Source organism: Coregonus clupeaformis, chromosome 30 (genome assembly GCF_020615455.1).
Source record: "Coregonus clupeaformis isolate EN_2021a chromosome 30, ASM2061545v1, whole genome shotgun sequence".
Lineage (NCBI taxonomy): Eukaryota > Metazoa > Chordata > Actinopteri > Salmoniformes > Salmonidae > Coregonus > Coregonus clupeaformis.
Window position 1 is genome coordinate 22,525,273 of NC_059221.1, and position 25,669 is coordinate 22,550,941.

A 25,669-nucleotide genomic window follows, 5' to 3' on the forward strand; every position below is an offset into this window, starting at 1 on the left:
GACCATGATGATTAAAAAACAAACAAAACAACAAAAACAGCACAAGAGACCATACATAAATGTTTAGCATTATTGTTTTGCTTTTTTTTTTATCAGCAAAAATACATTACATTTTGACTGGTTAAATTTGTTGAAAATAAACAACATTAAATAATTAAACCCTAGGGGAATGCAAGGCACCATTCCAGAGATTTACAATCAGTTGAGATCTCATCTTACTAAAACAAATACTTTCATTAAAAATAGCAACAATGCCCAGCTACATACCCTATGTAAGATTGATTAGTCTCCTAGAGAGAAACAAATAATCTTAGTGTTTGAACATGGATGACCTGAGTCACAGAGAATGACATTGATCAACTAAAGAGACAGCATCTGATGACAATTACAAGGTTACAAAGCTTGGCAGGGAACATGCACTCACACACGACAGAGAAGGTTAGAAAGGTCTTTGGTAAAGAGAAGTAAGTACTCATTCAACCCAAAGCATGGTTCATACACCATACATTTTTTTAAATTTAAAAAAGGGTTTCTTTTCAAGTTTGTAAGACTTTAATGAGAATAATATTCATGATAGAAATGTAATATTTATTGATTAAACCCCTTTCGTGGAGCTTATAATGAACACAACTTAGAAATCAGCATCAGTGAACTGAAGATACAGTAATAGAGATCCTGTTCATTACAGTAATAATGAAAAAGGCTTGTTGTGCATTGCGGGAAAAAATATTGAGTGTGTTTGTTCAATGACCCACTGCTATTACAAAAAGACTCAGGGTAAACTATTGCATATATTATTTCTGGTACCATTTTCTGATTTTGTTTTTGTACAAAAGTTGGTGTCACTTTACAAATCTAACAACAAGTAACAGTTAACAGCTTTCTTTCCCCCACCCCCAAAAAACAACAAAAACTACCAAACAAAAAAACATTGAGATGTGCAATATTTTTGCATAAAACTGTATGAATATTACTGGCTTGAGGAAAATACTCTCCATTCATTCTAGAATAAGGGAACAATGTAAATCCCTTACATACTGAAAATATATTCTGAGATCTGGAACCCGTGATAACAACTAAAAGGCTCTGGTAAAATTGCACTGTTGAGAACAAATGTGGTAAAAAAAATGTAGGTATACATGATCAACTATTGTTCTCTTCAGGTTTAGCAAAATATCTTTGTATAAAAAACAAACACTAAAGAACATGTTAATCAGTCATCCTAAAATGAAGCCCCAGCTATTACATTTTCTGTCTGCCCAAACGGAAGTAATTGTATAACACATTTACAAAAGACAGTAGAGCTCAGATGAGGGGACAATTCAGTCAATTTCCAAGACCAAAAACTACATAAAGTGTAAAATGTGCAAAGCATGCTAATGTCTTGGGCGACCTCCTTCAAAGGCATGATGCTCCTCATGTGCTGAAATAGAAATAAACACAATAATCTCATGAGTTATCAATAGGCTCATTCATCAGACACATGATAGTCCCCTGTAGCTCAGTTGGTAGAGCATGGCGCTTTCAACGCCAGGGTTGTGGGTTCGTTTCCTACGGGGGGCCAGTATGAAAATGTATGCACTCACTAACTGTAAGTCGCTCTGGATAAGAGCGTCTGCTAAATGACTAAAATGTAAAATGTAAATGACAACAGTAAGGGAAGAGTAAGGTTGTTTTGATGGAGTGAATTAGCATGTACTCTAGTCTACTTGTTTTTATCTTGGCATGTGAATGTCATCCAAGATAGAAAGTACTCACGCTTATAAAATACTGCCTTAAAAGTGATCTGTGGAAGAAGTTCATAGATCCGTCCTAGGATGTTTGCTTCGTTAGCAAAAGAGGCATTTCCATTCCAGATTTGAACAACATCTTCTCTGTCTCGTATGCTGACACTAACACCAACCACCTCATCCTCTGAAACACAACCAGAGAAGAAAACATTTCAGATAAATACATCAATACCCTTCAATATTTTGAGATACAATATTCCGTCCCTTGTAAAGTTGTATGTTTTTCTTTATGACAGGATGTTCATGGCATTTCAGACTTCTACTGTATGGTTGATTTAAATAAAATTGTATTTGTTACATGCTTCGCAAACCACAGGAATACATACACAGTGAATAACAATAACGACTAAAAGCGGAATCCCATCTGGTTTGCACTTAGTGGGACTATCATTTGTTTTTCAACAGTGACCCAAAACACACTATTTGACCAAGAAGGAGCGTGATGGAGTGCTGCATCAGATGACCTGGCCTCCACAATCACCCGACCTCAACCCAATTGAGATGGTTTGGGATGAGTTGGACCGCAGAGTGAAGGAAAAGCAGCCAACAAGTGCTCAGCATATGTGGGAACTTCTTCAAGACTGTTGGAAAAGCATTCCAAGTGGAGCTGGTTGAGAGAATGCCAAGAGTGTGCAAAATCGTCATCAATCTAAAATCTAAAATATATTTGGATTTGTTTAACACTTTTTTGGTTACTACATGATTTCATATGTGTTATTTCATAGTTTTGATGTCTTCACTATTATTCTACAATGTAGAATAATAGTAAAAATAAAGAAAAACCCTTGAATGAGTAGGTGTGTCCAAACTTTTGACTGGTGCTGCAGCACCCCTATGTCCTGAGGGGGAAGATACGCTGTCATGCCCTCTTCATAGCTGTGTGGACCATGTTCATTCCTTAGTGATGTGGACACAGACAAACTTGAAGCTCTCGACCTGCTCCACTACAGCCACATTGATATGGATGAGGGCGTACTCGCCCCTCTGTTTCCTGTAGTCCATGATCAGCTCCTTTGTCTTGCTGACGTTGAGGGAGAGGTTGTTGTCCTGGCACCACACTGCTAGGTCCTGGACCTCCTCCCTATAAGCTGCCTCATCATCGTTGGTGATCACTGACTAATTCTTCATGACTGTACAAGCTGACAAAAGACCATGTAGACCTAAACCCACAGTTGGAGTCTGAAAGACACTGCACATGATGCGCTCTCTCTTCACACTTACCTGAAGCACAGTAATCAGTGAATTGCTCCCCAATAGTGGCCAACAGTAACTCCTTCCATACAGCAGGCTGGGGAAATGAAGACACATTGAGTATGTTACCAGTACACACATTTACTCAACAAACATAAATTAAATATGGTATGAATGGTTAAAACATAACGTATTACCTTTATTGTACTTACAGTGCTTTCTTTGGGTACTTTCATTTTCCAAACTCCCCCCTTTGCATTACTCTCTTCTTCCCTGGATGAAATGGAAAATGCATAGCAAGAACGAGAGTAAATGAAAGGTCATACCATTTACACATAGAATTATGATTATTTCGTCTTACCAGAGTGGTCTTCTCTCTCCTCTCATTAAGTGATAGCTACATCGCAGTGGTAAACTGGAAACTCCAGGTATATTGTTGTACACGCTCCAAAAGGTCTATTCAAAAATATGAGGAACAATTGGATCTTTACCATAATTATCAAATTCATAGTGTTGCCTTTATTACTGCATTATTATTGATAAACACAAATACATAACATAAAGATATACATGTGTATTTATCTTGTAAAACTTTTTATTTATTTATTTTATTATTTTTTTTATCATGATGTGGCAATTATCTTAAACCTCTCAACTAACACAGAAACCTTACCTGAACTGTTTGCACAGTGTAGATTTTTTTCAGACCTGATTCACATTCTGCTGCGGTTGTTCCTGGTAAAGATCTGGAGGAAAGATCCAAACAAAACATAAATATCTAATTTCATCTATATATAACTCTGCATCCGGCAAGATCTATCAGTCCTAAAATAACCTGTTTTGTTTTTGTACCTATAGCAAGCCTTGGTACAGCAGTGCTCAAAGCAGCCAGGTCGGAGAAGATCAGGTGTCAACACCTTTCCACAGGACTCTAGCCCAGCAGTAAACAAGACTGACTGACCCGTTTTAAGTTGACTGCATTCTCTCTTGGCCAGAGACGTATGCTACATGACCAAAAGTATGTGGACACCTGCTTGTCGAACATCTCATTCCAAAATCATGGGCATTAATATGGAGTTGGTCCCCCCTTTGCTGCTATAACAGCACCACTCTTTTGGGAAAGCTTTCCACCAGATATTGGAACATTGCGGCAGGGACTTACATTTACATTTTAGTAATTTAGCAGACGCTCTTATCCAGAGCGACTTACAGTTAGTGAGTGCATACATTTTCATACTGGCCGCCCGTGGGAAAGAACCCACAACCCTAGCGTTGCAAGCGCCATGCTCTACCAACTGAGCTACAGGGGACATGATAAAATGTTATGGGATGCATTTTCTCCATTGTTTTTGATGGTAGGCCACTCTGGTAGGCCTACATTATGATCAAATAGCCACAGTAACTTACATGGCCACTGTTAAAACTGTAACGTAAAGCGGGTATAGCCTCAGTGTTCACAGTAAACATGGGCTGGAAATTGCACAGAATTTCCACAATGATCAAATTAGAGGGTATATTGCCTACAGTGCTTTCAGAAAGTATTCATACCTCTTGACTTATTATCCACAAAAAGTTCATTTCTTTGCCACATTTTTAGCAATTTCACTTTAGTGCCTTTTCACAAACAGCATGCTTTAGAATATTTGTAATTCTGTACAGGATTCCTTCTTTTCACTCTCATTTAGGTTAGTATTGTGGAGTAACTACAATGTTGTTGATCCATCCTCAGTTTTCTATCACAGCCATTAAACTCTGTAACTGTTTTAAAGTCACCATTGGCCTCATGGTGCAGTTTTCTTTCTCTCCAGCAACTGAGTTAGGAAGGACGCCTGTATCTTTGTAGTGACTGGGTGTATTGATGCACCATCCAAAGTGTAATCAATAACTTCACCATGCTCAAAGGGATATTCAATGTAAGCTTTTTTATTTTTTACCCATCTACCAATAGGTGCCCTTCTTTGCGAGCCATTGGAAAATCTCCGTAGTCTTTGTGGTTGAATCTGTGTTTGAAATGCATTGCTCGAATGAGGGACCTTACATATAATTGTATGTGTGGGTTACAGAGATGAGGTAGTCATTCAAAAATCATGTTAAACACTATTTATTGCAATGTATTATGTGATTTAAGCACATTTTTACTCGTGAACTTATGGCTTGCCATAAAGGGGTTGAATACTTATTGACTCAAGACATTTCAGCTTTTCATTTGTAATTAATGTGTAACAATTTCTAAAAACATAATTCCACTTTGACATTAATGGGTATTGTGTGTAGGCCTGTGAAACAAAAATCTCAATGTAATCAATTTTAAATTCAGGTTGTAACACAACAAAATGTGGAAAAAGTGAAGGTGTGTGAATACTTTCTGAAGGCACTGTATATCAAGATCTTTCAAAACTTGCTTCCACTCAGCCACAAGAGCATTAGTGAGGTCGGGCACTGATGTTGGGAGATTAGGCCTGGCTCGCAGTCGGCTTTCCAATTAATCCCAAAGGTGTTCGATGGGGTTGAGATTAGGCTCTGTGGAGGCCAGTCAAGTTCTTCCACACCGATCTCGACAAACCATTTCTGTATGGACCTCGCTTTGTGCATGTGCACGGGGCCATTGTCATGCTGAAACAGGAAAGGGCCTTCCTCAAACTGTTGCCACAAAGTTGGTAGCACAGAATCGTATAGAATGTCATTGTATGCTGTAGCGAACTAAGGGGCCTAGCCCGAACCATGAAAAATAGCCCCAGACCATTATTCCTCCTCCACCTAACTTTACAATTGGCACTATGCATTCGGGCAGGTAGCGTTCTTCTGGCATCCGCCAAACCCAGATTTGTCTGTCGGACTGCCAGATGGTGAAGCGTTTTCCACTGCTCCAGAGTCTAATGGTGGCGAGCTTTACACCACTCCAGCCGACGCTTGGCATTACGCATGGTGATCTTAGGCTTGTGTGCGGCTGCTCGGCCATGGAAACCCATTTCATGAAGCTACCGACGAACAGTTATTGTGCTGACGTTGCTTCCAGGGGCAGTTTGGAACTCGGTAGTGAGTGTTGCAACCGAGGACAGGAGATTTTTATACGCTACGCGTTTCAGCACTCGGCGCTCATGTTCTGTGAGCTTGTGTAGCTTACCACTTCGCGGTTGAGCCGTTGTTGCTCCTAGACATTTCCACTTCACAATAATAGCACTTACAGTTGACCGGGGCAACTCTAGCAGGGCAGAAATTTGACGAACTGACTTGTTGGAAAGGTGGCATCCTATGACGGGCCACGTTAAAAGTCACTGACCTCTTCAGTAAGGCCATTTTACTGCCAATGTTTGTCTATGGAGATTTCAAGGCTGTGTGCTCGATTTTATACACCTGTCAGCAATGGGTGTGGCTGAAATAGCCGAATCTACTAATTTGAAGGGGTGTTCACATACAGTGCTGTGAAAAAGCCCCCTTTCTAATTATCTCTAATTTTGCATATTTTTGATACTGAATGTTATCAGATCTTCAACCAAAACCTAATATTAGATAAAGGGAACCTGAGTGAACAAATAACACAACAATGACATACTTATTTAATAAACAAACTTATATAACTCCCAATGCCAGTGTGAAAAAAGTAATTACCCCCTTACACTCAATAACTGCTTGTGCCACCTTTAGCTGCAATGACTCCAACCAAACGCTTCCTGTAGTTGTTGATCAGTCTCTCAGGTCACTGTGGAGGAATTTTGGCCCACTCTTCCATGCAGAACTGCTTTAACTCAGCAACATTTGTGGGTTTTCATGCATGAACTTCTCGTTTCAAGTCCTGCCACAACATCTCAATTGGGATTAGGTCTGGACTTTGACTAGGCCATTCCAAAACTTCATATTTGTTGCTTTCTAGCCATTTTCCTGTGGACTTGATTGTGTGTTTTGGATCATTGTCTTGCTGCATGACCCAGCTGCACTTCAGCTCACAGACGGATGGCCTGACATTCTCCTGTTGAATTATCTGATACAGAGCAGAATTCATGGTTCCTTCTATTAAGGCAAGTCGTCCAGGGCCTGAGGCAGCAAAGCATCCCCAAACCATCACACCACCATGCTTGACCGTTGGTATGAGGTTCTTACTGTGGAATGCAGTGTTTGTTGTTTGGTTTACGCCAGACATAATATTTGTAAACTCAGGTTCCTCTGATCTAATATTAGGTTTTGGTCAAACATCTGATAACTTTAAGTATGACAAATATGTAAAAATAGAGAAAATCAGAAAGGGGGCAAATACTTTTTTCATTGATATACATAACTTCAATAAGAACACAATGAAAAGAAAGATCTGTATAAGCAAAATCTATGTCCATTATTGTGACATCCATCACAGTTTTTGATTATACTGTAAAAAAGCTAGGTCTAAATGAAAACCAAGACAGAGAAAAGGTATCCACATTACAGAGTCAATGGATGGCAGAAGCCTAAACAAAAACAGACTAGCCTATGATTTAACTTTTAGTCTTGAGATTGGAAATAAATACTTTCACCCCTATGCCTATATTCAGGAAAAACTGTTTTGTATAACAAATATTTAGAACAAATCAGTGTTGAGGGCCTCGGGCTTTCCCCAACCCAAGGTCTTAACACAGGTTACATAGCAGAGGTAAACAAGCTCTGCCCCATATACAAGTACTCACAGTGTTGATAAAAATAGACAAAGTCCAATTCCAGCAGGTCATGTGTACACTTCCCATAATAGAATCATATTTGCTAATAGTCAGTGAAGCAGTGATCTGAAGTTTTACAATGAATACAATTTCTGATAGCCTGCCTAAGACTGAGATTTTGAGAACATTTTCTAACTAACGGTACATTGCATGGCACTATATCAACTGAGGAATAAGAAACAGTGATTGTGAAAACACAGGCTATAGTGTAATAATTATAACTATTGTGGCGTTATACACATGCACTGTCTGCAACTTGCAAGACTCCTTTGTTTTGGCAAGGCTTGCTAGCTAGCTATCCCAAATGCAGTTGAGTTCATACAAACTCATCCCATGAAAACAAATCATAGAAAGAATCACCATCAAGTCCATGTAATGATAAAATGGTGAGCTTACCTATCAAGCCAAAAAGTCCACGGAGAATGTAATGGGAGGGTGCCGTTTCCATCGTTGTTCGTGATGTTCTCCAATTCTCTTTCGTCAATATCGATGTTACGTACTGCGGAGTTTTGACTTACTGTGTTGTTCAGTTGCATGTTTGGGACAGCAGGAACGGCCATTTCCTGGGTTGTAAAAATAATCGATTTGATTGTTTTTAAAATATCTCGTTTCACCTCTTGATTTGATAGGTGTAAAGTGCCTACTTTGCTGACTGCTGACTCATTCGTCGCTTCACAGGTCTGGCTTCACAACAACAGTAAAATGATGACGTCTATCTGTCTGCAGGCTAAACGTTCTTGTCATAGGCGAGATTCACACTAGGAAACAGGACTGCCTTAAATTAGTATTAAATGTACCTTCATTTTCCCTTAAACCATGCCAATACCCCTTAATATGAATTAAATCGTCCTTAAATTACACAATTGGCCTCTTAAATCTCCGTAATTTTAAAGCAAAAGGGCACCCATTAAACATACCTTAATTTCAATTGTTGGTCAGTATTTTTTTTTAATTTAAGTGCATATGGGATATCAGGAAAATTATCCTTAATAATACCTTACTACAAAATGTTTGATAGTACCCTTGCTTTTTGGGTTTAAGGAGAGGTTAAGGGATATATGGAGCATGCCCTTCATTATACTTAAGCAATCAGGCCCGAGGAGGTGTGGTATATGGCCAATATACCACGGCTAAGGCGCACAATTGGCCCAGCGTCGTCCAGGGTAGGGTAGGGAATGGCCGGCAGGGATGTAGCTCAGTTGATAGAGCATGGCGTTTGCAATGCCAGGGTTGTGGGTTCGATTCCCACGGGGGCCAGTATAAAAAAATATGTATTCACTAACTGTAAGTCGCTCTGGATAAGAGCGTCTGCTAAATGACTAAAATGTAAATGTAAGGTATGCTCCTCTTACACACGATGCAACGTGGAGTGCCTGGGCCAGGCCTTAGCCGTGGTATATTGGCCATATACCACAAACCCCCAAGGTGCCTTATTGCTATTATAAACGAGTTACCAACGTAATTAGAGCAGTAAAAATACATGTTTTGTCATACCCATGGTATACGGTCTGATATACCACGGCTGTCAGACAATCAGCATTCATGGCTCGAACCACACAGTTTATAAATTAATTTAGATTGTTTTTGTTTATACTTACATTTTCAGATTAGGTGCCGCGCGCGTACAGTGGAAATGTTGTTCTAATATTCACCACCCATACAGTAGTGTGGCGGCATGCACCTCTAACGATTGTTTGCTGACCGCCAAGAAGAAGAAGAAGAAGAAGAAGAAGAAGAAGAAGAAGAGTGTGTAGCTAGCAAGTGTGTTACCTGGATATGTTGTTGTTGCTAGCTAAGGAAGCTAGTGGTCGTTTTTTTCTGTTTCCTGTCGCTGTTGTAGGGGGTATTGGTTGCCATAGGCTAGTTGACGTTACAACCATGGAAATCGACACACTTTTGGAGGCTTTCACGGGTAAATCAACTTCCTTTAGCTGATTTTCCGTATTTGTAACGTTACATGATTAGCTACATTGGAATTGACAAACTTACTGTAGCCGCATATATTCTAGTTAGCTAGCTATCTCGTTGGATGGATGGATAACTTGGCTAGTTAACTAGCTTGTAGCTAACTCTAGCAGTCGAAATTATTAGCTCGCTAGGCCTCTTTTTTTTTTATAACGTAACTACACGTATAATTCAATATTGATGTGAATGTGTGTTGACTTGAAGCTATTTCATCCACTTAAGGACACTTTGTACCTAGTCTAGTTAGCAGGTCGCTATAGCTTGTGTTGACCATAGCTAGCTAGCTAAGTGTTCTAGTTTAGTTAACTAGCTCGCTCTTTGCTACTAACGTTAACTAGCTAGCTAGCGTTATTTAGTGGTGAATGTGGTAGTTGCAGCCATGGTGAACCTATGAAGTTACTAAATTAGTAGCTATTCTAATTATATGGTTGCAGCTTGCTAGCTACGTAGCGCCGGTGGTTGCCGTGAAGCTAATTCTTCCTGACGGCGTACCCTGCCTGGACTACAACGCTGCACATACTTGAATAAGTGTTTTCTATTTTCATTTATCTACGTTCAGACTTTGAGAAGAAAGGGAAGAAAGATGCCTGTCCTGCCCTGGATCAACTTCTGTCTCATGTCGCCAAAACGGGAGAAACGATGTGAGTGTCTGAGAAATGAGCCTCAAGTGCCAGTCACTTTTCTATTGAATGGACAATGTGTCAATGCAGTATAGAAATACACAGGCTGGTAAATTACACAATGGGTAAATTACAACACATGGATAGTCATATTGCTGAAATGTCTTTATGGATATGCTACCAAAACCAAGGTCTTGTTTGAGGAGACTGAATTTAGCCCAATATTGGACTAAAGGAGCCTTACATTATACCTTAGTCCAAGGACCTTACATTTTTAAAGGGCAAATTGGCTCTGGAAGCACAAACGGCCAAATACACCATCTAAAAGTATGTCTATTCTCAATTGCGGTATGGTTCTAGAAATATAAAATCCCTCATTTACATTTACGTCATTTAGCAGACGCTCTTATCCAGAGCGACTTACAAATTGGTACATTCAACTTATGATAGCCAGTGGGACAACCACTTTTTTTTTAAATGGGGGGGGGGTAGAAGGATTACTTTTATACTATTCCAGGTATTCCTTAAAGAGGTAGGGTGTCAAGTGTCTCTGGAAGGTGGTCAGTGACTCCGCTGTCCTGGCGTCATGGGGGAGCTTGTTCCACCATTGGGGTGCCAGAGCAGCGAATAGCTTTGACTGGGCTGAGCGGGAACTGTGCTTCCGTAGAGGTAGGGGGGCTAGCAGGCCAGAGGTGGATGAACGTAGTGCCCTCGTTTGGGTGTAGGATCTGATCAGAGCCTGAAGGTAAGGAGGTGCCATTCCCCTCACAGCTCTGTAGGCAAGCACCATGGTCTTGTAGTAGATGCGAGCCTCAACTGGAAGCCAGTGGAGTGTGCGTAGGAGCGGGGTGGCATGAGAGAACTTGGGAAGGTTGAACACCAGACGGGCTGCAGCGTTCTGGATAAGTTGTAGGGGTTTAATGGCACAGGCAGGGAGTCCAGCCAACAGCGAGTTGCAGTAATCCAGACGGGAGATGACAAGTGCCTGGATTAGGACCTGTGCCGCTTTCTGTGTAAGGTAGGGTCGTACTCTCCAAATGTTGTAGAGCATGAACCTGCAGGATCGGGTCACCGCTTTGATGTTAGCGGAGAACGACAGGGTGTTGTCCAGGGTCACGCCAAGGTTCTTTGCACTCTGGGAGGAGGACACAATGGAGTTGTCAACCGTGATGGCAAGATCATGGAGCAGGCAGTCCTTCCCCGGGAGGAAGAGCAGCTCCGTCTTGCCGAGGTTCAGCTTGAGGTGGTGATCCAACATCCACACTGATATGTCTGCCAGACATGCAGAGATGCGATTCGCCACCTGGTTATCAGAAGGGGGAAAGGAAAAAATGGATTGTGTGTTGTCACATCAAAATAATTTCACAAATGCAAAATACAGACGTACTGTACACTGTTTTAACACAGTTGCAGATGTACTGTACACTTTTTTAAACACAGTTGCAGTCAACACTATTTTTAAGTGACAACACGTTTGTGGCATCTGTCTTCCATTTACACATAGATGTTCGGAGACGCAGATGGCTAATAAGCACAGATCTTCTGTCTGTTTTCCGTAAACAAGGGCTGTAACATGGAAATATGGCCGTGTGTGAACCCTAACCCTATAAAGGTGTGTAGTAATCAAACCTTTTTTTGTTTTTTAAAATAATTTCTCGTCAATATGAAAGATAAGTCCTTATGCTTCCAAAACCGTGTCGCAAGCGATGCGTCTTAATGTTCAGACCGAGCGTCGCGGCTCTTAACAAAACTCTCTCCTACAGAAGACCCCTTTGTCCAATGACTCTTATGTGTAATGTAATTGAACTGAGAGTCGAGATCATGTGGTCCCAAGAGTGATATCACAACATCAAGGCTCCATCAGTTGGATAGGTTACCAGTTGGTCTCGAAAACCCTTCTCTCCGTAGGGTTTTCAGTGGTTAGCTTCGCCCAAGGCAGGCTCTGTGTGAACTACATTTCTAACCCTGTGTTTTAACGTTTACAAACATCAATCAGCGCTTGCGAAACGGTTTTCTTTCAAATAAAAAATATACACTTTACTGTAGCATATTTGCACAGATCAATACACTGTGTGCCTCCAGTTGACGAACTACACTTCCTGTCCCAGTTATGCTTACACACAGTTGTTCGGAGCAGTCGGTCTTCCGCAAACACTCGCAGCATAGGTTTCCATTAGGAAAATGTGGTGCTGGACAACGTGACCGGGTAGATTTAAATTTACCAGACATTTAAGAAATTTACCGGACGCATATGCATTGGGTACATAACCCATTAGGGTGTCCACCCACGGTGCTCAGAATGACAAATCACATTTAGATTATGGTAATGCGTCTTAACAGAACATGTAACTCATGTAATGAAGCAGCCAATAAAATGTAATTTTCAAACATTTGCCAAAATGCAATTTGTGGGAAAATGTCATTCTAAACAGCGCACCTGATAGTGGTTCCATATATGACAGATGAACATCTCTGTTCGAAAGAGGGGGACTCTAAAGATGCAACAACTAGGATGGGTTGCTAATATGACTAGGATTGTGCCTTTGGCTTCTGGATAACGAATGAAAGTTGATAAGAAAACCAGTAGAACAGGAGAGAAATGGCATAGCGGTGGGCCCAATATGGAAGTAAATGGAAATACATTTGCCAAAATTATATAATTACTCCTGTCTATACAGAAATGAATAAAATCATTCAAAATATTTCAACAGAAAGCATGACTTCGCCACAGAGGAATCGAGGATCATAGGCTTCTTAAAAAAATTGCTGTGTATTGTTTCAAATCACAAGCTCGTAGGCCTATGCCTATTTGGGAAACCTGCAATTTGGGCAGTGCGCGTGGCAATAGGCCTAGCTGATAATTGAGTTGCAGCTGTCAGTAACAAGGTTTCCATCCAGGCGTTTTATGCGAGTAAAGTACGTCGGATAAAAACAATGTAATGGAAACATAAATTTTTTCGGTAAACTTTCCAAATGTCGACAAAATACGATAGACAAGGTGAGCTCTTTAATTATGCAAGAAATGTCAGTGGAAACGCTTTAATGAGCAAATATTGATATAATAACATCAAATCGAAGTAAACTTTGAGTCGTGCAATGACATGTGGTCCTCCCACTACGACATGTTGGGAAAGCATGCAGTTTGTTAAATTACAGACAAAATAAGTTCTGATGAACTTCACAGGGTGGTGAAAGTGCAAGGTGATGAGCTTGACGCTCCTTTCCCATAAATATCTAGGGTCTTATTATGGGGACATGATAATCGACACTTGGCTGCCTTTTTATATTTTTCCAATCTTGCTCTTGTCCATATCATCTCATGTAGGCTACATGTGCACTCTAGCCAACAGTGTGCAGATAGTGCTTTTGGCTAGAGTGCACGTGCCAATACCAGAGTGGGCACACTTGCTATATAACTTGCTATATATATATTTTTTTTTGTGACAACCATCAGTAGTTGAAAATGCGATGGAAACCAATGTAACTTTTATTTGGTACATGGGAATTTAACCGCAAAATGTAGTTTTATGTGCACTACATCATCACGCACAGCCTTTTATCTACAACAAGTCAATTTGATGGAAACACATGAGAATGTGTTTTTATGCAGATTTTAGAATATTCACATGAAAGTCTGTAACCAATTGGCTGGAACCCTAGCTAGTGAAAAGCATCTAAAATGTGTGAAGATAATGCGTCTTGAGTACAATTTAAAATGTTGAGACAAGAAGAAAGGGAGGGGTGTATGGCGAAGATATAGACAAGTCTCTCTCCAGAATGGCTCAGCTGTCTCACGCTAATTCTTGTGCATTCATTGTCAATTGTTTTCCCCTGAATCCTCCATTTTTATTGTTGTTGATCAATTCCCCATTCCATATGTCACCAGTAGTAAATGTACTGTTAATCCCCGTCATTTGGTTACATTAATTTCTGTTAAATGATTGTAATTAATAGATGCATTACCGTTCCCATTCTCGGAGTGGAAACATTGTTTGCAGAGTTCACAACCTGCTACACTTGTGAGAAACAAGTTTTGGTTAATTTCATAACCATAATTTACGAGATGTGTAAACATTTTTTTATTGTCTTTTGTTTGGAATGCTCCATGTGAGCATTGAGCATGTCTGGTGTCTCTGTCCTGATAATGTTGAGGGAGCTTGTGCACCTGAGCATGCAGTATCATGCCTTCTGCGAGGGAATGTAGGAAAGTGTTTTAACATCCACTGCAAATGATAATACAGTATATTGAAACTATAGTTCCTCACAGTAAGCTATTTGAAAAATCTTTCCGACAATATCCCCCTATAATCCCCAATCCTCGGTGTGAAAGAGCAATGGAAGTTATAGGCCACAGGCAGCAGTAGGCCTATAGGCTATGAGTTCCATGTGCTAATTTCTTTAGCCGCCAATGGATCACGGTGTATCAATGTGTCCATAATGCAGAGGCTTTACTTTTTAACTTTGAGATTATCATTTTAATTAAGATTTTTATAATTAACCATGTGACAATGATTTTGAGAAACAAAAACGTTATTGAAATGAAACTGTTCCACATTTGCGCATATGAAAACCATAACTGGCACACAGAACTGTAGAAATGGTAGGAGAAATCCTGCTCAAAATTGTGTTGGATAAATACGATGCATGATGAATAACATACACACACAATTATTCCACAAAATGATGCAAATTAACCTATAGACCGATAAGCATGATGGTCAAATATATTTACATCGACTGGTATTTCCATCAATGAATAAAAAGCTGATTTTATATTTTTTCTTTCTCCTGGTCATTTTGGCCAGCAACAGTTTTTTAAAATTTATCATCTTTTCAAAAAATTGATTGACCAAAGCCGACTATCGCCGGCTAACGGAAACCCTGACACGTGGTAACATGGAGATATGGCTGTGTGGGAACCCTAACCCTATAAAGGTGTGTAGTAATTTTAACCTTTTTGTTTTTTGAAAATTATTTCTCGCTGATATGAAAAATGTGTTCCTTATGTTTCCAAAACCGTACCGCAAGCGATGCTTGTTAACTTTTAGAGCAAGCGTTGGCTCTTAACAAAAGCCCCCGGGAAGAAGATACAGTGTCTTGCAAAAGTATTCATCCCCCTTGGCATTTTTCCTATTTTGTTGCACTACAACCTGTAATTTAACTGGATTTGTATTTGGATTTCATGTAATGGACATACACAAAATAGTCCAAATTGGTGAAGTGAAATGAAAAAAATAACTTGTTTCAAAAAAAAAAATAACAGAGAAGTGGTGTGTGCATATGTGTTCACCCTCTTTGCTATGAAGCCCCTAAATAAGATGTGGTGCAACCAATTACCTTCAGAAGTCACATAATTAGTTAGATTGCACACAGGTGGACTTTAAGTGTCACATAATCTCAGTGTATATATACACCTGTTCTGAAAGGCCCCAGAGTCTGAAACACCTCTAAGCAAGGGGCACCACCAAGCAAGCGGCATCATGAAGACCAAGGAGCTCTCCAAACAGGTCAGGGACAAAGTTGTGGAGAAGTACAGATCAGGGTTGGGTTATAAAAAAAAATCAGAAACTTTGAACATCCCACGGAACACCATTAAATCCATTATTAAAAAATTGAAAGAATATGGCACCACAACAAACATGCCAAGACAGGGCTGCCCACCAAAACTCACGGACCAGGCAAGGAGGGCATTAATCTGAGGCAACAAAGAGACCAAAGATAACCCTGAAGGAGCTGCAAAGCTCCACAGTGGAGATTGGAGTATCTGTCCATAGGACCACTTTAAGCCGTACACTCCACAGCTGGGCTTTACGGAAGAGTGGCCGGGAAAAAGCCATTGCTTAAAGAAAAAAATAAGCAAACACGTTTGGTGTTCGCCAAAAGGCATGTGGGAGACTCCCCAAACATATGGAAGAAGGTACTCTGGCCAGATGAGACTAAAATTGAGCTTTTTGGCCATCAAGGACAACGCTATGTCTGGCGCAAACCCAACACCTCTCATCACCCCGAGAACACCATCCCCACAGTGAAGCATGGTGGTGGCAGCATCATGCTGTGGGGATGTTTTTCATCGGCAGGGACTGGGAAACTGGTCAGAATTGAAGGAATGATGGATGGCGCTAAATACAGGGAAGTTCTTGAGGGAAACCAGTTTCAGTCTTCCAGAGATTTGAGCCTGGGACGGAGGTTCACCTTCCAGCAGGACAATGGCCCTAAGCATACTGATAAAGCAACACTCGAGTGGTTTAAGGGGAAACATTTAAATGTCTTGGAATGGCCTAGTCAAAGCCCAGACCTCAATCCAATTGAGAATCTGTGGTATGACTTAAAGATTGCTGTACACCAGCGGAACCCATCCAACTTGAAGGAGCTGGAGCAGTTTTGCCTTGAAGAATGGGCAAAAATCCCAGTGGCTAGATGTTCCAAGCTTATGGAGACATACCCCAAGAGACTTGCAGCTGTAATTGCTGCAAAAGGTGGCTCTGCAAAGTATTGACTTTGGGGGGGTGAATAGTTATGCACGCTCAAGTTTTCTGTTTTTATTTTGGTCTTATTTCTTGTTTGTTTCACAATTTAAAAACAATATTTTGCATTTTCAATGTGGTAGGCATGTTGTGTAAATCAAATGATACAATCCCCCCCAAAATCTATTTTAATTCCAGGTTGAAAGGCAACAAAATAGGAAAAATGCCAAGGGGGGTGAATAGTTTCGCAAGCCACTGTACCTTCATCAATAGGCGCTAAAGGTAGTTGGCGTCTATGAATGGGCTAGGCAACCAGAGAGGGATCCCACGAAGCAAGCTAGATCTACTCAGGTTTTTCTAAAGCTAACCAGCTTCAGTTAGCTTCACATTCCAGCTCAGGCTTCAAGTGTCAAGTTTTATTAGTCGTATGTATGGGATATGCATGGTATAGGCCTACATCGCCCATCGAAATGCTTACTTGCAGGTTCCTTCTCAACAATGCAACAACAATAAGAAATAGTCAAAAGTAAGAATACAAACAAAGTAAATGGCAGTAGAATATACGTTTTTTAGCATAAGTATAATACAGGAACGCACAATTTATAATGCAATATTTTACATGTGTATTGGGGATGGGGGGCAAGTGTATAAATCGATCAGTATAGTAAGTCTGGTAGCAGCTGTTGTGATGTGTGCAGAGAATCAGAGCAGGTGGTCAGTCCAGTTCAAGTGTGCAGCACTCTGATGGCTTGTAGATACCAACAGGCTCAGGGACAGTTTCATGCTCCGATACTTTCTGTCTGCCTGACTGTAAAGGAGAGAACAGCTCGTGGCTGGGGTGTGGGGGGTCCTTGATGATGCTGCATGCCTTCCTCAGTCACCGTTTCGAGTAATTTCCTGGATGGGTGGAAGCACGGTCCCAGTGACGTACTGGAGGGCCTTGCGGTTGTGGACGGAGCAATTCCTGTACCAGGCCATGATGCAACCAGTCAGGACGCTCTCGATGGTGCAGTAGTTTTGCAGAGGACCGGGGCAGCATGCCAGATTTCTTCAGCCGTCTTAGGAAGTAGATGCTGTTGCACCGTCTTGACAAGAGTGGTGGTGTTGTTAGTCTGCGACAAGTCCTCGGCTTCATCCATACTGTGACGGTGGATATTGCTTGTCCGCCTGCCACAAATTGTAGCAGGCTTATAACTGCGCGTGCATGTCGTACATGGCTAGTCGAACGCCGAACTCTTCATTGAAGCAATGATGAAACCTCAATCCATGGGCGAGTCAGTGCCACATTTCATTTTTTGCTAAAATCAAAATTAACTAAGTTATCTTGCAAATTCAGCAGGCTGTGGTGTGAAATAGGCTTTTAGAAGTGCCATCTTTATTTTATGACTTCTAGTTAATGCTGTCTTTGGTGTTACATTGCGTGAAGTTTAAAATGCCTTCTGTCATTACTATGTGATATATTTTAACATTATTATTTTACACAAATATTTGATTAAATATTTTCTTAATCAGTCGTCTTCCTCAAATGAAGGGAATGAAGTCGCAGTCTTTGCAGGAGGGAGGGAATCTGATTTCATTGGTCCTCAACTCACGGCTCAGTCATTTCATTCAGAGTAAGTGGCGTTAGCCTGCCCCAGAGAAGGTTAGTTCTGAAGGATTCGTTGCCATTCAAATTTACCTGGCTAAAAGGTGTGCCACTTTCATATGACTGGTTATCCCGAGTTGAACTCAGTTGACCAAAGTTACCTCACTAACTCCTCAAACCTGCTTCGTAGGATACCCCTCAGGTGTTGGACCTAGAGGATAACTTTTTGGTCTCCCATCTCTTCCAGGATTTCATGGTCACAGTTCAAAAGTTATTTCCTGTTTAAACTTGAGAAAGTAATGGATGACTTCAGAACCTCGACGCCAGACCAGCGAGGGCCAGCGAATCCTAATGTGGAGTACATTCCTTTTGAAGAGATGAAGGAAAGGATTCTCAAAATTGTAGATGGGTACAACGGGTGAGTGTCCTCCACTGTCCAGTGCTGAAACATCTAATAAAAAGTCTCCCTTTAATGCTTGTTTTACTGGTATGTCTTTGTGTATACCTTTTTGACTATATTTTCCAGTATTCCGTTCACCATCCAGCGTCTGTGTGAGTTACTTACTGAACCTAAGAGGAACTACACTGGAACAGACAAGTTCCTCAGGGGAGTGGAGAAGGTAAGTATCATCACTGTTTCTGAGATTGTTTATCATAATGGGTTTTTTAAATATGGGGTGTTATCTTTAGCCAAAATGGGAGTTTCTATTGGACAAATTTAGGTAGGTTCTTCCTCATTTTTGTTCAGTTTGCTTCCGTTTAAGAAACGTTTTGCAACAGAATCAGCGTAATGAATATGCCCCCAGGGTACTCTCCCTATTAAGGATACCCATGTGACAGATACATGTCCTTGTGTTAATTTGAATTAATAATGCATTCTCGCATGGCAGTTATTTTTGTTTTTACAAGTTAGAATTGCTTGTGTTAGCATACAATATCATGCTTGGAGATTGATGGTACTGTTTATATTTTGCAGAATGTGATGGTGGTCAGCTGTGTATATCCTACATCAGAGTAAGTTTTCTGTCATGTTTCTCTACCTACAACTTTAGCTTATGTCTAAAAGTGTTTTATAGCAAAACATACTTTTAAAGTTGGGATCAGCTTTAAAGCTGTCTATCAAATCATTTTGGGTAGGCTAACAGTCAGTTGGATTTGCTGACTCACTCTGCCTCTTTTAAAGGAAAAATGGGGCAACCAGTGTAAACAGAATGAATGGAGTGATGTTCCCTGGCAATACCTCTATTTATTCACGAAGGTGAGAGCTACCTACTTGTCAATGGTTGATGTTCAGTTATGCAATTTATCTACATTTTATAACATAAAACGGGTGGAGAACCCCAATGAAACCCAGCAGTCTTTCTTTCCAGGGATCCCTGAACATAGGGGGAGAAGGTTTAGTAACTTACTCCTACCAAATATGCTAGTCATACAGTGGATGGCAGTGTAGTTTATCTTCTTGTTATTACACTGAACAAAAATATAAACGCAACATGCATCAATTTCAAAGATTTTACTGAGTTACAGTTCATACAAGGAAATCAGTCAATTGAAATAAATTAATTAGGCCCTAATCTATGGATTTCACATGACTGGGAATACAGATATGCATTTGTTGGTCATAGATGCCTTAAAAAAAAGGTAGGGGCGTGGATCAGAAAACCAGTCAGTACCTGGTGTGACCACCATTTGCCTCATGCAGCGTGACACATCTCCTTCACATAGAGTTGGTCAGGCTATTGATCGTGGCCTGTAGAATGTTGTCTCTCTCCTCTTGAGAGCTGAACCTCGGCAAGACGGAGCTGCTCTTCCTCCCGGGGAAGGACTGCCCGTTCCATGATCTCGCCATCACAGTTGACAACTCCGTTGTGTCCTCCTCCCAGAGTGCGAAGAGCCTTGGCGTGACCCTGGACAACACCCTGTCGTTCTCCGCTAACATCAAGGCGGTGACCTGATCCTGTAGGTTCATGCTCTACAACATTCGGAGAGTACGACCCTGCCTTACACAGGAAGCGGCACAGGTCCTAATCCAGGCACTTGTCATCTACCGTCTGGATTACTGCAACTCGCTGTTGGCTGGGATCCCTGCCTGTGCCATTAAACCCCTACAACTCATCCAGAATGCCGCAGCCCGTCTGGTGTTCAACCTTCCCAAGTTCTCTCACGTCACCCCGCTCCTCCGCACACTCCACTGGCTTCCAGTTGAAGCTTGCATCTGCTACAAGACCATGGTGCTTGCCTACGGAGCTGTGAGGGGAACGGCACCTCCGTACCTTCAGGCTCTGATCAGTCCCTACACCCAAATGAGGGCATTGCGTTCATCCACCTCTGGCCTGCTGGCCCCCCTACCTCTGCGGAAGCACAGTTCCCGCTCAGCCCAGTCAAAACTGTTCGCTGCTCTGGCACCCCAATGGTGGAACAAGCTCCCTCACGACGCCAGGACAGCGGAGTCACTCACCACCTTCCGGAGACACTTGAAACCCCACCTCTTTAAGGAATACCTGGGATAGGATAAAGTAATCCTTCTACCCCCCCTTACCCCACCCCAAAGAAAAAAAGAAAAAAACATATTGTAAAGTGGTTATCCCACTGGCTATAAGGTGAATGCACCAATTTGTAAGTCGCTCTGGATAAGAGCGTCTGCTAAATGACGTAAATGTAAATGTCTTCAATAGCTGTGCGATGTTGCTGGATATTGGCGGGAACTGGAACACGCTGTCGTACACATCAATCCAGAGCATCCCAAACATGCTCAATGGGTGACATGTCTGGTGAGTATGCAGGCCATGGAAGAACTGGGACATTTTCAGGTTCCAAGAATTGTGTACAGATCCTTGCGACATGGGACTGTGCATTATCATGCTGAAACATGAGGTGATCGCGGCAGATGAATTGCACGACAGTGGGCCTCAGGATCTCTTCACGGTATCTCTGTGCATTCAAATTGCAATTGTGTTCATTGTCCGTAGCTTATGCCTGCCCATACCATAACCCCACCGCCACCATGGGGCACTCTGTTCACAACGTTGACATCAGCAAACCGCTCGCCCACACGACGCCATATACTCTGTCTGCCATCTGCCTGGTACAGTTGAAACCAGGGTTCATCTGTGAAGAGCACACTTCTCCAGTCTGCCAGTGGCCATTCGAAGGTGAGCATTTTCCCACTGAACTGCAGTCAGGAGTCAGACTCTGGTGAGGATGATGAGCACGCAGATGAGCTTCCCAGAGATGGTTCCTGACAGTTTGTGCAGAAATTCTTCAGTTGTACAAACCCACAGTTTCATCAGCTGTCCGGGTGGCTGGTCTCAGACGATCCCGCAGGTTAAAAAGCTGGATGTGGAGGTCCTGGGCTGGCGTTGTTACACGTGGTCTGCCTCCAAATTCTCTAAAACGACGTTGGCGGTGGCTTATGGTAGAGAAATGAACATTAAATTATCTGGAAACAGCTCTGGTGGACATTCCTGCAGTCAGCATGCCAATTGCACGCTCCCTCAAAACTTGAGACATCTGTGGCATTGTGTTGTGTGACAACTGCACATTTTAGTGTCCTTTTATTGTCCCCAGCAAAAGTTGCACCTGTGGAGTGATCATGCCGTTTAATCAGCTTCTTGATATGCCACACCTGTCAGGTGGATGGATTATCTTGGCAAAGGAGAAATGCTCACTAACAGGGATGTAAACACATTTCTGGACAAAAATGTACTGGGTACTTTTATTTCAGCACGTGGGACCAACACTTTACATGTTACGTGTATAATTCGATTCAATTGCAACAATATGATTGAATGAAAGCGTGTTGGATTTTGCATATAGAGATTATTTCCTCTCTCCTTATGGTAGGAATATAAATGGACCAGGCACCCCAAGGCCACTGAACAGACCAAAGCTATTGCTATCCACCTCTCTGGCTACAAACGGTCTCCCTGACAGCACAGACGATAAGGAACCACTCACAGAACAAGAGGAGGAGCATGTTGTCAGGTAACTAGCATTGTGTGAAAGCCAGGTGACTGTCAGCAGAACACACTGTAAATGTTACATAAGACCTAGAGCAACTGGTTATCTGATGTTTTGACGCTTTCTTTAGTGATTCCTCGGTATCGGAAAGTGATGCCACAAAAACCAGTCTGATGAAGACCAAGCATCCAGAAGAGGATGCAACGGAGGCAGAGATCCATTCAGTCAAGAGGCTGAAGTTTGAGAAAGACATGGATGAAGATGAGATGTCTGGTCCTGCACCTGCCCAAAGCTCAGCAGACATGCCAGAATCGTCAACGGACATTGTTGAGGAAGAAAAAGACAAGTCTGCTGATATGCTCACCACAGACGATCATGGTACTTTTTTTGAACAATGGGGCATTTTTAAATTACACTATATGGCTGTATTTACACAGGCAGCCCAATTCTGATCTTCTTTCCACTAATTAGTCTTTTGGCCAATCAAATCTTTCACATCAGATATTTTCCGGAGCTGATCTGATTGGTCAAAAGACCGATTTAGTGGAAAGTAATATCAGAATTGGGATGCCTGTCTAAACACAGCCTAAGATTGTGAAAGGGAAAGTTTGACATGGGTCCAATAATAACATTGCTAAAATGGATTAATTGATTTATGGAAGGCTGTAATGGTATTCTTGCCTTCTGTCCTCCAGAGCCCTCCAGCACTCAGACAGAAGAGCCCTTTGATGAGGAAGAGACGGCGGAGACATCAGAGAGAGAGGCCGAGTCTGGCCCTACTAACAGTCTAAAAAGTGACAGCACCATGGACCAGTCAGAGGAGCAGCTTGATCAGTCAGGGAAAGATTTAAGTTTAGAGGAACAGGGGGAAGGGGATTGCAGCGACCCAGTCAGTAGCAGTAGCAGCAATGGGGAGGGAGCACCCAGTGAAGAGCCTGTCCCATCTGCCTCTCCCAGCAGTAAAGCTGAGTCGTTGGCAGAGGGCGCTGCAGCAGAAAACAGTTCAGAAAGCCCAGAGACTGCAGATGAGCCCATGGAACAGGACTAACCTGAGGGCCACCCAACATTATTTTACACTGTATGATACTGTAACTGTTCCACACCCAGGAGATCTCTACCACTGTGGACTTGTAGTCTCCCAGGACAGGGGGGCTTTTTGTGAGGCCTCAGGATTTTCACCCTCGGGTCTCTTCACGCCTTATGACCCACCCACCTCCTGACAGCCACGCATCAGTCCGATTTTAAAAACGTTATTTAAAGTTCCCCTTCAGCTAGGTTTTTTTCAAGCCTGTGGCATTCATTTACACATTAAATGCCTTTATCACCCTGATTTTTTCTTTTCTTCTCCTGTATCACTGTCATTTTAATATGTACTGCTATTTTAGACGCCAATTCCAAAGCTGCTTGGTTAACATTGTGATGTAGAAGGATCAGTCATTATTCAGTGTTTGTTGTGGTCTTCATCTGTGGTAAATATTTCATGTTGGCCGGCCCAGTTAGGTTCTCTGGATCTGTGGGATGCCTTGGGTTTTCCCTGGGTAAAGTGACCGTTTACAGCTATGTTTTGTTTTTGGTGTGGTATTTTTCCTCACTTTGAAATGTAAAGTATAGAGAACTGGCCATGACATCTGTACCATAAACCCACTGGAAGCCCTGCAAGTTTGCTAGTCTTGCAAAGTAAACATACAGAAACCATGGATTGCAACCGATCCTCCTCATGTTCTATGATTGAACAATACAGATATAGCTGTGAACCAAATGCTTTAAACTGTCCAGTGAAAATCTCACTTTGAAAAGCTCATCTGTTAACTTGTCCTGTTGTATTTGTAGCCAAAGCAGAAATTAAGAGAAATACTTCAAAACTCAACCTCAAACCTCAGACTGTTACAAAACTGCTTGCCATTTCTTTTTTGGCTGAGATGGTATTTTTCTGTCAGATTTAAATGAATGGTCCAGAACTTTTGTATAATTGTTTTGAAAGTGGTGCGCATGAGCCAAAACGGGTCCTTGTTTTTTGTGTGCAGCGTCATCCATTTCGTATGATATGCTACGTCCTGCTTTACATTTTTGTATTCATATGATATGTTACTAATCCAAATGTTACTAATTTGTTGTGCTTAAGATCCCGGACTGCATCTTCAATCAAAAGATGTGAAAACATGGCATTTAATTCTCAATCTTTTTAATTGAATGGCATCTTTCTTAAACTTCAGACATCCATATCAACTAAATTAAACTTTAAATCACAAAATGATCGGTACTGCTGTCACATGGTATAACAAGAAGCTTGTTTTGATTTGATTTTGAGCGTTTACTGGCTGCCATATCTTTACTTGTTTCTGCAACTGTCCTTTTTTATATATTAGGATTTTACATGTTCACTGCCTTTGTGAAACAGTCTCTGAATGCTTGGGCTTTCAACACCGTATTCATATGAAGCAATAAATGCTAACATTTTAAGTGTGAGGTATGCTTAATTTGTATCAAGAAAGTCATACCTTTTGCCAACTATGGCTACATCATTTGAATACATCACATCCTTATCTGTACATTTTCAGAGAAAGCGTTTGTTATGACAGTATCTCTAAATGGCCTTGACACTCATGCATAGCAGGCTGATGCTTATCCCTGTCCTTATGAAACACAGTCAGCACATTACATGAGCCAAGAAATGCTAGGCAGGGGTATGTGTTCTGTCAACAGTGCTCTACTATAGGAAACAAGGACAGTCAGTCTCATAGGGGTTTATGTAGCTCACCCTCCTACATAGTCACTATTTGATTAAAGTTTCTTACATCAGGATTTTCCCATCACTTTTGTCTTCATTACAAAGATGTAACAAGGAGTATTTGGAGACATTCAACTGGTGAAATATGTTAGGCCTACTACTGAGCCATGGAATACAAAAATATATTTTCATGTTGATGTACTTGGGCTAATTATGGCTCAAGCAGAGCACATGTGTACACAGGTTATCAAGTAAGGTCCTATAAATAGCATCACCTAATTAGAGGGATTACCAAATGCCTGGCCTCTATGATTCATAACATTTGCAAACAAAAAGGAGGAACCCATGTAGGTGACATTGTAACTAACCTTTAGGTAGACCTAGGGCTCGTTTGAGTGGCAAGGCTGAAGCAACCGACTAGACAAAAGTGAGTGAAGTCAGTGGAGGTGCATATGCGACAGCCGAAAGTCTGACACTGGTTTTCCAAACGCAAGGCTCAGATCATCATGACAGTGTTGTCATTGTTTATTAAAGTTTTTCTTAGTCTAAATAAACATGCCTCCAACCGGCTTCCCGAGTGGCGCTTGAGGCGTCACTACAGACCCGGGTTCAATCCCAGGCTGTCACACAACCGGCCGTGACCGGGAGTCTCATAGGGCGGCGCACAATTGGCCCAGGGTC

General features: G+C 41.6%; 2 protein-coding genes across 7 annotated transcripts; one reads left to right on the forward strand and one right to left on the reverse strand.

Moving 5' to 3' along the window:
• Positions 1–56: 56 nt before the first annotated feature.
• On the reverse strand, positions 57–9,453 carry LOC121545629 (eukaryotic translation initiation factor 4E type 3). 4 transcript variants are annotated; one of them, XM_041856330.2, is made up of 8 exons: positions 9,437–9,453; positions 8,063–8,229; positions 3,655–3,727; positions 3,343–3,437; positions 3,179–3,254; positions 3,012–3,078; positions 1,759–1,914; positions 57–1,423 (listed from the first exon to the last, which is right to left on the reverse strand). In XM_041856330.2, the coding sequence occupies exons 2-8, from the start codon at positions 8,224–8,226 to the stop codon at positions 1,377–1,379; spliced, it is 678 nt and encodes a 225-aa protein (XP_041712264.1). In that variant the 5' UTR covers positions 8,227–8,229; positions 9,437–9,453; the 3' UTR covers positions 57–1,376. The 4 variants fall into 4 exon arrangements, with proteins under 4 accessions (XP_041712264.1, XP_041712263.1, XP_041712262.1 ...); XM_041856329.2 differs by lacking the exon at positions 9,437–9,453 and adding an exon at positions 9,265–9,406; XM_041856328.2 differs by lacking the exon at positions 9,437–9,453 and adding an exon at positions 8,311–8,395.
• LOC121545628 (serine/threonine-protein phosphatase 4 regulatory subunit 2-A-like) lies at positions 9,437–24,720 on the forward strand. Of its 3 annotated transcripts, XM_041856327.2 has the most exons (10): positions 9,490–9,578; positions 10,191–10,272; positions 18,247–18,328; positions 18,548–18,718; positions 18,827–18,920; positions 19,277–19,314; positions 19,484–19,558; positions 22,144–22,284; positions 22,391–22,638; positions 22,956–24,720. In XM_041856327.2, the coding sequence occupies exons 2-10, from the start codon at positions 10,215–10,217 to the stop codon at positions 23,306–23,308; spliced, it is 1,260 nt and encodes a 419-aa protein (XP_041712261.1). In that variant the 5' UTR covers positions 9,490–9,578; positions 10,191–10,214; the 3' UTR covers positions 23,309–24,720. The 3 variants fall into 3 exon arrangements, with proteins under 3 accessions (XP_041712259.1, XP_041712260.1, XP_041712261.1); XM_041856325.2 differs by lacking the exon at positions 18,247–18,328 and having other exon boundaries at positions 9,437–9,578; XM_041856326.2 differs by lacking the exons at positions 18,247–18,328; positions 19,484–19,558 and having other exon boundaries at positions 9,437–9,578.
• The last annotated feature ends 949 nt before the right edge of the window (positions 24,721–25,669 follow it).